This window comes from Dipodomys ordii, unplaced genomic scaffold (assembly GCF_000151885.1).
Source record: "Dipodomys ordii isolate 6190 unplaced genomic scaffold, Dord_2.0 Scaffold34, whole genome shotgun sequence".
Lineage (NCBI taxonomy): Eukaryota > Metazoa > Chordata > Mammalia > Rodentia > Heteromyidae > Dipodomys > Dipodomys ordii.
The window spans coordinates 5,023,377-5,038,219 of NW_012267250.1; the positions used below are offsets into that span (position 1 = coordinate 5,023,377).

At 32.4% G+C, this 14,843-nt stretch overlaps 1 protein-coding gene across 14 annotated transcripts in view; it reads right to left on the reverse strand.

Annotated features, from left to right (window-relative positions):
• The window catches only part of Pcdh15 (protocadherin-related 15), a 453,622-nt gene that overhangs the window by 191,149 nt on the left and 247,630 nt on the right, over positions 1-14,843 (reverse strand). For 13 of the 14 annotated variants that reach the window (XM_013017079.1, XM_013017081.1, XM_013017082.1 and 10 more), the window contains 3 exons: positions 12,426-12,632; positions 6,898-7,032; positions 5,361-5,510 (listed from right to left, as the gene is read on the reverse strand). In XM_013017079.1, coding sequence (XP_012872533.1) covers positions 5,361-5,510; positions 6,898-7,032; positions 12,426-12,632 — 492 coding nt within the window. Of the gene's footprint in view, positions 1-5,360; positions 5,511-6,897; positions 7,033-9,306; positions 9,328-12,425; positions 12,633-14,843 lie in introns of all 14 variants that reach the window. The other variant, XM_013017078.1, reaches the window with a different exon arrangement.

The window sequence follows — 14,843 nt, forward strand, 5'->3', positions numbered from 1 at the left end:
CAGTACCACATAAAACAAAAAGAAAAAAAAGCCAGAAGTGGGGCTATGGCTCAAGTGGTAGAGCGCTCGCCTTGAGCTGAAGAGCTGAGGGACAGCGCCCAGGCCCAGAGTTCAGGCCCCACAACCGGACCCCCCAAAAAAAATTCTATTTCTCTTATTTTACTATACAGCTAGTCCTTACACTAACCAACCCCTGACTTGAATTACCCTTAATATTAGCAAAGAGGAGCACACTGGAGGCAGAATTTTAGCAATGGTGAATTTACTCTATCAAACAATTATTTTTCAAAATAAATGTAGGAATCCCTGGTTTCACTTATGCTAAATAGAAGTAGAGTTGCTCTTGAAAAGCTAGACTGAAGATCAAAAGTAAGAACTAATACAAAAATAGAGACATCATGGGTTTGCTACTTAAAGAAGACAAATGAAAACTAGATACATAATAAAAGAAATACCCTTTGGGGTCTAAGTTCAAAATCTTGTGTTATCACGATGAATGTAAATATCATTATGGAAAGCATTTCTAACATTTGTTTAAATGATAAGGAAAGCTTTGCTCAGGATTATTAGGATAGGTGTTAAGTGTCAAGACAGACATGATAGGGAAGAGACATTAGGCTCAACTCCAAATAGAATTTAGACATCAGGGGATATTCACAGAGCACTGAGAGGGGTCTCACAAGATGGAGAACTACAAAATTATCCATCAAAGGTATGAAGGTTTTCTTTTCTTTCTTTTCCTTTCCTTTTCTTTTCTTTTCTCTTCTTTTTTTTTTAAGATAACTGAACAGATTTCGTGGTGATGACAGGCAAGAAAGGCCATCAAATATTTAAGGTGCTGTGTATGATCTACTTGATTGTGACTTTTAAAACTGTCCTAGATAGGTCAAAGATATATATCTCATTGGAAAAAGACTATCAGAAGACCTTACAATTTGATAAACAAAAGTGTCAATATCAAGATCCAAGAGTTCAACTATCTCAAAAAGTACAGACACAAAAATATCATAGTCAAGTTGATGAAAGAAAAAAATGGATATTGAAAGTAACACCAATTATGGCTGATTTTACAGACATATGATCTGTGATGTTCTTCTCAGATACATATCCTATTTTTCATTTCACATTTAGTCCAAATATCTATCCTAACAAATCCTTTCCTGTCTTGTCAAGTCAAAATTAATTGTTCTTTTACCCCGTTTCCAAAAATTTATAGAATCTGTAAATTCTTTTAATAATCTCTAACCATGAATGTTGAGCATAATGACTTGTGTAGTATAAGGACCCCCCTAAGTAGGGGATGAGTTAAATCTCCTCCGTTAATGAAACTTTAGCCAGTTCAGAAAGGGCTCATTCTAGGAAAGTGCTCTGTTTGACTTCAGAATTGCTTGTCATGAAGTGTAAGCATAACTCAAAATGACCTCTATTGTACAGCTTCAGTCAAACTGGCACCAAATGTTTCCCTGGTACCCTTGTCTTATGTACATTGGGGTCTAAGTTCAAAATCTGGAGTCATTGCAATATTCAATTTCAAAACAAACAGAGAAATGAATGTAAATATCGTTAAGGAAATCATTTCTGACATTTGTTTAAATGACAAGGAAATCTTCTCTCAGGATTATTAGGATAGGTGTCAAGTGTCAAGATACCATAGATCATAGATACCATTTTGACATCATATTACTAAAGAAAACTTGAACCCTTGATATTCTGAAGGGTCCTTGGAGTCAAGGAAGGGGAGGTATAGAAGGAACAAAGCCATGGCTTTAAATGGAAGTTGCACATCCTAGTTCTCAATAAGTCATTTAGCTATAAATGTTTTCTCCCAATAAGAAACCTATTTTGTTTTATTTCTTTGCTTTTATATGATGATTTACCACTTCTTGCCACATACCAGGAATAACAATAGATGTGTTGATTAAAAACGCTTAATTTCTTGGCCTTTAAATAACTTTTAAAATTTGTATGCATATTGATAAAACAACCATCTATCATGATAATCTGCATAAATCATGAAAGTACATTAAAATATGTTTAAATGAAACATGAGATCAGTCTCAGAATGAGATCCCTAAGGGAAATTAACTTTGTAACCTTCAAATTCCAGAAAAAAGCTTTTGATCCTCCTAAGGCAAACATTTTTGAGATACAATTCAACATATAATTACTATTGCTTTCTTAGTTAAACATCCCTGGTCCCTGCTGGATGATTCTCTGCAAAAACTTACTTTTATTTCCAATTATATCATTATGGAGATGACAATCACATCTAATTAAATAAAAACATAGAAATAATTGTCATCCCTTTATCTGTCTAAGCTATAATTTTGCAGCCTGTGAAAGAATGACTCATGAAGAAAAATGTAGCTGTCTTGGTCCAAATGATAAGGAATAGAGAGGAATGTATTTGCCACTTCCTACTTATTCCAATCATTCATTTTCTAGTTGTCTTCATATCTTTTATCCTTCATTGAGTACTTAACGAGTATCTATCATGCTACTTATACAGAAAGTTTGAGAAGTACAGGTTCACATTAGTTATAATCTTGTCCTCAAAATAAGTGTGTAAGATCATTTCTTTAGTGGGAAAACTATGCCATACCAACATATGAGTAGAGCTTATGATTGTAATTTGAAAGTATTTCCTACCATTCTCATTATACATAGAAATGATTATGTCCACATGGTAGGAATATTCAGAAAAACTCCCAGTACCCCAGGAATCAAGTGTCTTTTTCTATCTAATCCCAAACAGGAACAGTACTGAGTCCTTTTGAATGTATATTAAATCATGGAATGTGGGCACTAATAATCCATTCTTAAAATAAGTGTTACTGTCTGATTCATCCTGTTTTTAAAACAGCAAATGAGAGAAAAAGATTTGCTGATCTCTTTTGGTATATAATTTGAGGGTCAAAAAATTAAGGTGATTTCCAATGGTTATAAATATAACCATGTTTATAAGAGAACTTTATGAGAAAGAATATGTTATAGAGAAAGCAAGTGTGTGTGTGTGTGTGTGTGTGTGTGTGTATTCATGTGCACATATGTGTCTCTCCAGGGACTGTGGACAGTAACCTGTTAAAATGTTTTCTCATTGTATCACTGCTTTGGCTACAAACTGCTGTGTTACTTATGAGTTGCAAGAAAAAGAGTTTCACCCGCTGGTGGCTCATGACTGTAATTCTAGCTAGTTGGGGAAAAGATCTGAGGACCTGGTGGCTGGAAGTCAGCCTAGGCATGAAATTCTTACCTCCAAGTAACCACCAAAAAGCCCAAACTAGAGTTATGGCTTAATTGGTAGAGTGCTATTTTGAGCACAAAAGCTCAGGGAGAGTACTGAATATCTGAATTCAAGACCCAGAAGCAGCATGTGTGCATGCGCACACACATGCACACATACAGAGTAGGAGTTTCTAGGGAAAATTAAAATTTACTGAAAACGACTAAAGGATGCTACACCACAGAAAAAATAATTATAAAAGATCAGAAGAGAAAGGCAAAGTACTTAAACAGAAATGAGAGAGAAAGAGATTAAGAAGCAGGAAATTCTCTTTATAAAAAATGAGAAAGTGTTTTGTTTTTTCCCTTCCCCTCCACAAATTATAACAACATCAAATACAGTGAAAGCAGGGGTTATACCTTGGGGGAGGGACATACACAGCAACAAATAAATAATCATTTAACTAGGGATACAGATGGACCCACTGCAACAATGAGACGTACGAGTCATTATGTCCAAAACGAACTTTACAACTTTGGTAGGATGGGGGGAGGAGGGTTGGGTGGAGGATGGGAGGGGGGAGGATGGGATGGGAAGGGGAAACAAAGGAGGAGGCTACAATGCTTGCTAAGAAATGTACTCATTATCTTGCCCATGTAATTGTAACCCCTCTGTACAGTATTTTCACAATAAAAAAAATGAGAAAGTGAACACCATGCTCAGGGATCTTGAGGCAGCTTAGTAGCACTGAAAGGTAAATGTAATCAAAGAGGGCCAAAGTTAAAGCTGGATACAAAAATCAAGCACCACTACATGAAGATTTATGAATATTGCTCAGACATTTGGCCAGCTTTTAAAATACCTTGGATATGCATGGACTCATTCACCTAAGAATAAACTATATGCTGTCAGATCATATTATGTATTTCTTTGTTGCTATTCAGCATATGTAAATATATTATAATAATTATTTGGCACATCTTATACTATATGTATACAGTCACCGATTTCCTGGCTTGTACATAATGTAAAATTATTAGGTCTGTCTCTCAAATTTAGAGGACTGTCTAGACCAATTGTTTCTCTGATGTTGAACATCTGAAAGCAGTGGAGTTTTCTATTTTAGTATTAATAACCTAGGTACTATTCATCAAGATCTGTATCCAGAAAGGTAAAGTGAATCTTGGTTACTCTGTACTTCTAAGCAACTCCTCAAAAATGTTGTTGCAAACTACTAGAAAGCATGAAAACAACCTTACCAGAGTTAACTCTATTTAAGATTGCTTAAAGCCACTAGGAAGAATATTGTAACCTTGTGATTGATACTGAGAATGTTAAAAATACAAAAATATTTAGTAATGAATTGCCACTTATTTAAGGCTACTAAGTACAAAACAAAATCATTACTGTTATTAAAGTAGACCTAGAATAAATATTTTCTGAGATTTGTTTCCAAATATAATTTGAAATAACAATTTTATATAAAATTACCATTCTGTATTGATTGTAACATTTTAATGCATTTAACTCCTAGCATATTTTACCAAAGGAAAGACAAATTACATAAAATATCTTCAAAGCTACAAATAATAGCATGGCTAATTCTTAATACTTCAGTACTATTTACTATTTAAAACTTAATTAGAAAATACTTTTCACTTTTACCGGTGACCAATAACCAGGTATTTTATCTGTCATTTTATTAATGCAGTCTGTTGCATTTATCATCAAGAGAAATTTATTTTATTTTATTTCCATAATAATTTGAAATTACTTTGATATTTAAATTATGTTCATTAAATTAAATATGCTTACTACATTAATTTTTAAATCAAGTATAAATGCATATATTGCTGTTATATCTGATAACTATTTAGCTCCAGCATCTATTTGGTTGTCTGAACACATGCACATATATACTCTTATTTGAAACATAATTTTTAATTTAAATATTCAATATTAATTAAACTATATAATTTATTTTCAGCTTAACAATTCTCTCTCTCTCTTTCTCTGTGTTTCCTATGCAAACACTCTAGCTCTTACCAATATCATAATAGCTCCAGCTTTTATCAGTATGATTTTAATCTATGGAGACAATTTTTCTTTGAGTACCTTCATATCCATGTGCAATTACCTGGATGACACTATCTCCAGGGCTCATGTCTGTGTATACGTAGACATTATAAGATATCTCAGGGAAGGTTGGTGTGTTATCATTTGCATCCATCACTCGAATATTGACCACAACTGGCTTACTTTCTTGTACACCATCAAATGCTGTTATCTTTGGTGAAAGGAAAAAAAAAGACACACAATTAGAGAAATCATTGAATATAATCAGTACATAATCCACCTCTACAACTTAACACTTTTTTATATGTACAGTTTCAAAGGGCACAGGGCTAGTTCATGGATAAAAGGAAAAAGTAAAAATACTACTACATATATTTGAAGGTGTTTTTTTTTTAATATGCTAGGTGGGAATTTGAGGATTTTGTTCTATTTTAATGCACTTTAACTCCCAGCACATTTTACCTGAGGAAATATAAATTACATAAAATGTTGTTGAAACTTCAAATAATAACATGGCTAATTCGTAAGACCTCAGTATAATTTAACTTTTAAAACTTAATTAAAAATACTTTTCACGTTTACTAAATTTGTATGCAATACAGTGTTTTTACCCTCAACATGGTTAAAATACGCTTACTTTTGAAAGACTCATTGACATTCACTATTAGTGATATCTTCATCACGTTATTAGTAATATAAAAGTACCTAAAACAAGATGAGTGTTACAACCACCAGACATCCATCTTTGTCTCTATGACTTCTGGAATCAATTACATATGGAAGTTTAACAGTCATGTTGGTGAAACTCTGTTTAACTGTTATATAAGCTTCTCCAGAAAATATGCCTAGATGACTTCTTCTTAAATTGTGTCTATGAGCTCAGTTTTCTTTTATATTTTATTCAAGAACTTGAATTACTTCTTCACTGTACGTACTACTTGCCCAAGCAGACTAGTCTATAGATACATATATAGAGAAACTGATAGATTGAGTCATATAAATCCATATGTGTATATGTGTACATATATATGCTAAATAGTGACTTTAATAATTGATGCTTATTTCTATGCTGATAAACCTAATCAGCATTTCTAAATCCCCATACTAGTGACATTATTAGGCAGATCATTATTTGCTGCTTGAACTGTTATTCACTTGGCAAGTTTCAGTGTTTTTCTGTCTACACATCAGATATATGTACTCTTTCACAGTTGTGACAACTGTGAAATGCAAATATTGCCAAATTTTCTCTACAGGATAAATATACCATTAAGAAACACTAGCCTAACCCTGTGATAGAAATGAAAGATTCCAACGGTGAGTGAGAGAAAAAAAATTTTGGTGTATGTTAATGTGTATTTATCATTCATGGTTGATAAAAATTGAGAAAGTGTTTCCTTCTGTGGGAAAATATATATTAACATTTCTACACAGACGTATAACTAGAAAAGGGAGGTATGCAAAGATTTTTTAAAATAGTTTCTGTGGTGTTATCTGACACATTGAATTTTTTCTCCTCAAATCATTGACATTGTCATTTTCTCAGATATCTCTTATCAGTTATAATGATACAGATGTACAGCCATAAACTTGTTTACCGAAAAGGTGTACGTCTGTTGTTCTTCTCTGTCCACTGGTTGAAGCAGGGTGAGGAAGCGGGTGATGCCGGTCTGCGTGACGGTGAACACTGACGTGTAATCATTCAGGAAAAGGTGAAGCTCTGGGTCTTTTGTCTTTAAAGAAAAAAAAAGTCCATTATCTATAATGCTGAATAAATGAGGCTGTCTTTGAAATTTATTATACAAATGAACATGGAAGCGTAATAAGAATTTCTTTGAGGGCGCTGATGGCTCACAAAGGCTGAGACCTGGAGAACTCACGTTTGAAGCCAGTTCAAGTACAAAAGTCTAGGAAACTCAAATTCCAATTAATCTGCAAAAACATCATGGTTCAAGGGTAGAGTGGTGAAGTGAAGCAAGCAAGCTGAGCAAATGCAAGTGCTTAAATTTATAACCTGATACTTCCAAGGGTGAGTGAGAAAGAGACCAAGAGAAAAAAGAATTCTTAAAGATAAAGAAAGATTAAGTAGATGTTTACTTGTAAGTCATTGAAAATATCCAAAAGATGGTGACCTATAATGTAGTGTATCAAAACACCGAAAGAAGTACTGGAATAATCAGTGAAAAGGGAAAATTACAAAAAACGGTAGAATAGAAAACAACACAACTGGATGTAGACTTGCTGAATACTTAATTACACTTTCCATAACTTTATTCAATTCAAGAAATAGCAAATGAAAACAAAATAAGAAAAATTGGAGCTCCAAATCTCAACCTGGGAGTTTAAGTAACTTCATTTACAGTAAAAGACCACTCATATGCATAATGCTATCTTGCTTTTCCAGTGTAAAAACAAAGGAACATTGGTATATTTTGTTCATTCCTTATAAGTATCATGCTTGCTTTCTTTCTCATTTAAATATTGTAAGGTTCCCCAAAAAGAAGTGTAATCTTTAATTAAATTATCATATTTGATATTATATATAAATATTAAAAGAGCTTAGAAGAAATAATATACACTTAGAGTTAAATATTTTAAAATTTCAAGACTAATAGAAATTATATTGGTATTATAAATGCTTCATGTTTTATTACCATCCATGAATGATCTGTAATTACTGAAATTCAGAGACAACAGAAATTTGAATGGTTGGATGGGTGCATGCAAAAGAGAAAGAAAACAAAGGTGTGACAAATAAAAATGAAAATGTTAAGAGAGTGGACTCTCAGGTATACTGAAAAGGGGGAATAAGGAATAATAGAGGGAGGTGGGTATCTGCAGATTCTTTTTTTTTTTTTTTGTCGGTCGTTGGGCTTGAACTCTGGGCCTGGGTGCTGTCCCTCAGCTCTTCAGCTCAAGGCGAGCGCTCTACCACTTGAGCTACAGCGCCACTTCCAGTTTTCTGGTGGTTTATTGGAGATAAGAGTCTCACAGTCTTTCCTGCCCGGGCTGGCTTTGAACCGCGATCCTCAGATCTCAGCCTCCTGAGTAGCTAGGATTACAGGCGTGAGCCACCAGCGCCCGGCGGTATATGCAGATTCTGACATGAAAATTTTTATACATGATATGATGGCAAAAGTGATTAATGAGGGAACACTATTCTAAGTTTAGTGTCAAAAATTCAGCAGAAAATCGCAATGGAAAATAGCTCACAATTGGAACAAGAAAGTTGTAATATGTATGCTCAATATATATGCAAGAAAATGATTAGTAAATATCATTTACTTGCATATGAGAAGGGAATATTCATTTACTCTAAAATATTAGTTCAGAATAAAGTACAATTATGATTTTTTACTCCATTTCATTGGTTGTGTATTTTTTGTAGAGGGTAAAATTCACTCTATCATGCTCACAAATACAGAGGAAACGAAAACAAAAGCAATTATACTAACATCAAGATAAACCAGTATATAAATGTAAAATAAAATTATTTTACCATATAGAACTGTATTTGTGAGATGTATTTAATAAGAATCAAATGTGTTATTTCATACACATAGAACATATTTACATCTATATGTGTACAATCAACATACTATACCTATGCATATACACATGGAAACATATGTACCTACGTAGGTACATAAATGACAAAGTACAACGAGAAGTAAAAATAAATTTTTTCTAATCTGCCAATTTTAATTAAACAGCATTTTGCTGAAGGATTTGGTTTAAAATTTTAAATCTTTTAGAAAGATGATGAATTACTCATTTCTGTTGTAGACTAAGAATACTTAAATAATGATACAATATTCAAATTCAAATATTGTCGGTTCATTTGAACCAACAGGAATTCCTATGTTCATTTGAACACAGGAATGTGTTCCTATTCTCATAAAGAATTTTTAGATATGTTTATATGTGATGAAATTTTATTAGGAAAAAAAGAACAAGAGGATAAAGCACAACAACTGACAACCAGACAATGCACAAATAGTACCTACAGGAACTCCACCAGGTGGAACCTAAATGTAAGTTAGACATTAAATACACTCTGTGAGTACAAGAGACCAGAATCACAGAACATGTGAAAACATACCTGTAGAAAATAAAATGATCAACATTCCTTGTTACATTTAAATTACAACCTTTTCTAAAAATGTATAAAATTTTGAATGTCATTGTGACCTATAAAGGATAGAACAATGATATTTACTTCTAATTACCATTTAAAATACATAATGTTTTAATGAATATATTAAACTAGATTCCAAGAACACTTGTATTTACAATACTTTACACAAATGTAACAGGTTGATATGGAACTAAGATTTACTATTTTTTTTCAAAACAGATGGGTAATCTTTCTTGACTATTGTCTTTCTTTATTTCCTATATCAAGAACTCCATTGTCAACTTTTGCTGGTTCTACACTCAAAATATGATATTCTCAGATATAATTCTTATAAATCTTGTACATTAAATTCTCTACTTCTAAATAGGCATTATTTTGAAACTGTAATGTGTTTTTAAGTAAGAATGCTTTTAAAGATATAAATATAAAAATCTGTATATATACATATATATGCATATCTCTATATGTAGTTATCTATGTGTCTTTAGAAAAGAAATAGTTTAAAATTTTTCTTTATTAATCAATGCTTCATTAGGTATCAAAACTGTGCTTTATTTTCACCAAATTGAGAGAGAAAAGAACAATTCAATTTTTGAATAATAGATTCAATTTATCCTCTTCTTGTCTTTGGCTGTCTTATAGTCATTCTTGAAACAACTCCAGAGTCAATCTCCTGCAGTGACACCTCTCTCTCTCTCTCTCTCTCTCTCTCTTTCGCTTTCACTTTCTTTTTCAAACTCCAGGTAGATGCATGTTTATCTGACATGTTTCTGTCTTTATAAAACAGTTCATCTTTAACTAATTATCTTTACTAATTTCAACTGTCATAAGAAATTTTATACCATATTCTTTTATTTTAAATTAAAACAACTTTGATGTTAATGAAGGTTTTTTATAATATTAACAGTAAAATAACTTATATAATCTAAAGAATGGTTAGTAAGAAAATAAAATAACTTGGAAAAGTATAATTCTGCCTTCAAATGCACTGATGACTAATTCATATATTTATTCTGTGTTCCAGTGACTAGAGAATTTTGAAGTTGCAAGTAGGCTTGTTTCATCTCAATATAATAGAGAGTTCTTTATGAATTAGATTTGTCCAGCCATGAAATGGGACATGCAGTGAGTGGATTGTTGAATTAATTCAGTATTATTAGAATTTCTGAAATATATATTAGATACCATAATTCCTTCAATCATATCTGAATTTATCAGCATGTTAAAGAATTAATAAAATCTATCAAGTATTAATGACTGTGGTAGACATTCAAAATACACTCATTATTAAGATAGCAGACCTAGTCTCAAGAGAATTAAACTTGTGAATGGAGAAATACACCTTATAAAGCTGAAAATACCACTTTAGATAAATCCATCAAGGAATAACAATCAATTTAATGAAAACTCTGAATGAGATTCTTGAACAAATAAATGCCTCAGTTGAAAGATATAAAAACACTAGTCACTGAATATAACTATCTACACTGATTTATATAAAAGATGAAATATTTCAAAACAAAAGAAAATTACTAAAATTATATAAGGTATATTTTGGCAGATGTGAAAAAGTACAAGTAATTGATAAATGTATTAGCTGAAGCATAAAGGATTCGAAATTGGTGATGAAGAAATATTCAGGTAGCAGGAAACAGAATAAGTACATGAAAATAAGTTTTCTTTCATAGAGAAATTGATGCTATATAATTATATTGGAATTTTGTCCAATATAATCAGATTTTGCTCTTGTAGCTGAATGAAATATATATTTAAGCAAGAAATGAGTAGAAGAAGACCAACTGGATAAATAGAGTTATATCAATATTCTAGGGATGGATTAGATGTTTTAGAGTGTGTGTAGGAAGCCAAATTAAACTATTCTTAATATTTTGTAAGGTTCTATAAATATATAAAAAGTAAATCTGTTAGTTTAGAAAATTATGTGACTATATGATTATATGTATTTAATTTTTTGGGTACTTAACGACAATCATTCCTCATATAAAATATTGGTCCAAACAAGCAATTATTTGACAATGTTTGCAAAACATTGCAATTATGCCACCTCTGTTTTAATAACTTAGGAAAATTATTTTCTTTCATGCTCACGCTGATCAGGCCCAGCTAAATAGAATTCCTGCTACCTACCCCATCCATAAATTCCTGGAGACTCTGGTCTTATTGATTTGATATCCTAGCTTTATATAGTATCGCTCTGAACACAGCAGTAACATTCTATTTTGCCTATTCTCAATAATTTTCCATTCTGGGAGGTAGGGTCAGTACCACAAAACCAAGTGACAGCAACCTGTGGAGTAAAGACGAGGAAATATCAAGACCTCCTGGTCTTGTTAGCTGTTTTGTTAGCGGTCCCCACATGTATGTTTTTAATAAAAGACCATAATCCTGGACAAAAATTCTCCCTAATCATACTCTAGGCTGTTTTTATATTCACTTTGTAACTTTTTTCACTATCCACAATTATATAAAATTGTTTTCAATTTATATTAATATAAGAGATTGTGCTGGTGATTTCACCAGCAACAAGTGAAATATTTATTTTCTTCCATATTCTGAGAACCTGCAGGTGGACTAAAGCACCCATTTTAAAATATCTCTGATATAGAATTAAATCATGATATTAAGATTCATTATAGTGACTTTATTTTCTGTTCTATAGTTTACAAAACTATGCTTAGCAAGATTTGCTATTAATATAAATGAACACGGTGAGACAAAGGACAAAGGGTGAACCAATACAACAGCGATACTCACAACACAATATGTTGAAAATAAACTTTAAAACTTGGGCAGGAGAAGAGTGGAGGAAGGGGGAAAGTGGGGAGAAACAGGGAGGGGGTAACAATGTTCAACAGATATGTACTCATTGCCTTACTTATGTAACTTTAACCCTTCTGATATCACCCTTAGAATAAAATAAAATAAAAACAAATATACAAAGTTATATATGACAAGATGTGAACTTACGTCTTCTATGTCTTTATCCAGAGCTACAATTCTTAGGGGAGTGGTTAAATTTAGACTATCACAAATGGTTGCTCCCACAGGAGCAGATTCTAGGATATAACCCTGATAACTGGGCATGGTGAAGTACGGGCTTTGGTTGTTTTCATCCAGAATCTCAATGTGTAGACTAGCGAAGGCAGGGAGAGGGTGCCCATTGTCCTGTTCAGCCTAAAAGTGAAAAAGAAAGACCAGTTCAAAGTTTACCTTCTATGTTATTCTTTGGAGTGACATTTTACATGCTCTGAGGCATAGTACATTTCATCATGCCAGTGCTGTCAATGTAGGATACAGTGCGTGAGATTTTGTAATATCAATTCCTCTGTGTCCTCTCTCTTCTTCCTCACCACACTGCCTCTTGTATTTTAACCTAAAGATGAACCTCTTCGAAGCACGCTTGTGTACCAAGTACAGTGTGTTTACCTTCACATCTGTCTTAAACTCTGGTAGGTTCATCAAGATTCCGAGCATACATAAATATTCCTTTACATACCAATTTATATTTACCGCTTAAGAAAAAGAGCATTGTTATGAATTTTACTAGAGGGCTACGTTATACTTTTATTCTCTCTGCTTTAATTAGAACTAAACACTTGCCATTAAAGACTTTTCTTCATCAGTTTACATGGTTAAAATATTTAAACTTTCAACTATTTATTGATTTACAATAACAATATTATTAGTTTCTATCCTTAATACAGCCTGACGCTTAGTTACATTTTTCTCAAGATCAGATACAATAAATTGTTTCTACTTTTAGTTTAAATCAGATATTGGCAACTCTCCAAAAATTCTTTAAAGAATATTTTTGAGTTTGTAGTTCATTTCTGCCACTAGTTGAATTCTTTCACAAATGAAGAAAACTTAATTTTGAACCTACACCTCCTACATTGATCAGAGATAAAAGTAGAATTGTTGGTTTGTTGGTTCATTAGAGGGAGGTATGATACCATGAAGATAGAACTTATTTATTTTGAATCTATATTCCTGTGAAAACTCTGTCATTACATATTTTCTATTTTATCAGTAGATATTGAATAAAACTATTACTTAAGAATTAGCAAGAAATAAAAAATAAGTTGTGTCCCTATCTTGGGGTTCATTTCACTTAACCTCATCTTATATGGTTATATGTACATAGCTTTTGACATTTTCTGCTTATACTTATGTGGGGAGGGAAGGGATGGTAGGGGAAAAACAAAGGAGGAAGTAACAATGCTCAATAGGAAATGTACTCATTACCTTATTCCTGTAACTGTAACCCATCTGTACACTATTTTTACAAGAAAAAACACTTTAAAAATTATTACTTGAAAAGAAAAAGAAAAAAAACTTACAAACTTACTCAGGAGGTTGACATCTGAGGATTGTGGTTTGAAACCTGCCTGGGCAGCAAAATTCCTGAGGTGCTCTCTCTTACTCTTTCGCTTGCTCTCTCTCTCTCTCTCTCTCTCTCTGGCTCTCTTGCTCTCTCTCCTCTCTGTCTCTCTCTCTTTCTCTCTGTCTCTCTCTATATATATTTAATTTAATTTTATAGTAAATGTGATATACAGAGGAGTTGCAGTTACATAAGTAAGGTAATGAGTACATTTCTTGTTGAACACTGTTACCCTATCTCTCAATTTCTCCCACTTTTCCTTCACCCTTGACTCTTCTTCCCACCAAATTGTAAAGTTCATTTCCAACATAGTGTCTATGTTACATTAGTTCACTCTTTTCCATTGTCTCAAGATTTTGTTATTCCTCTTCCCATCCCCAAATCAAATAAACGTATATACAAGACATAGGGTACCAAAGTCAAAAATAGTGACAGCACGGGATAAACCAAAGGAAAAGAAAGAGAAAAAATAACATAAGTCAATTATTTCACAAACAACAAAAACAACAACAACAAAAATGCCTCCCGAGACAATTATCTTCACTAAACTACCCAATAAATTTGGACATAGAGCTGTAGCTTAAGTGGTAGAACACTAGGTTTAAGGAAAAAGAAGCTCAGACCGAGAACTGGCACCAAAATAAACAAATATATAAGCAAAAAAAAAAACTATGAACTTCCCCCCCACAAAGTATAGAGTATCTTAGTCTCTTCCACTAGATTTTACTTGTCTGAATGCGCAATATAATGAAGCTTGCTCTAGGAAGTGAACTGAAAAATTGTTAAAATTCAGTATTTCTGATGCATATGACGTGTTCACATTAATAAAAGGAATACCTCTCCCTCCTCTAAGTAGTTGCAGCCTTTTGAACTTTTCCACAAATAGCTTTAGAAGAATTTATTTCCCAAATTCCAGTTCTTGTCTATAGGGTATATATATATATATATATATATATATATATATATATATATATATATATATATTATATTTTTTTGGGGGTCCG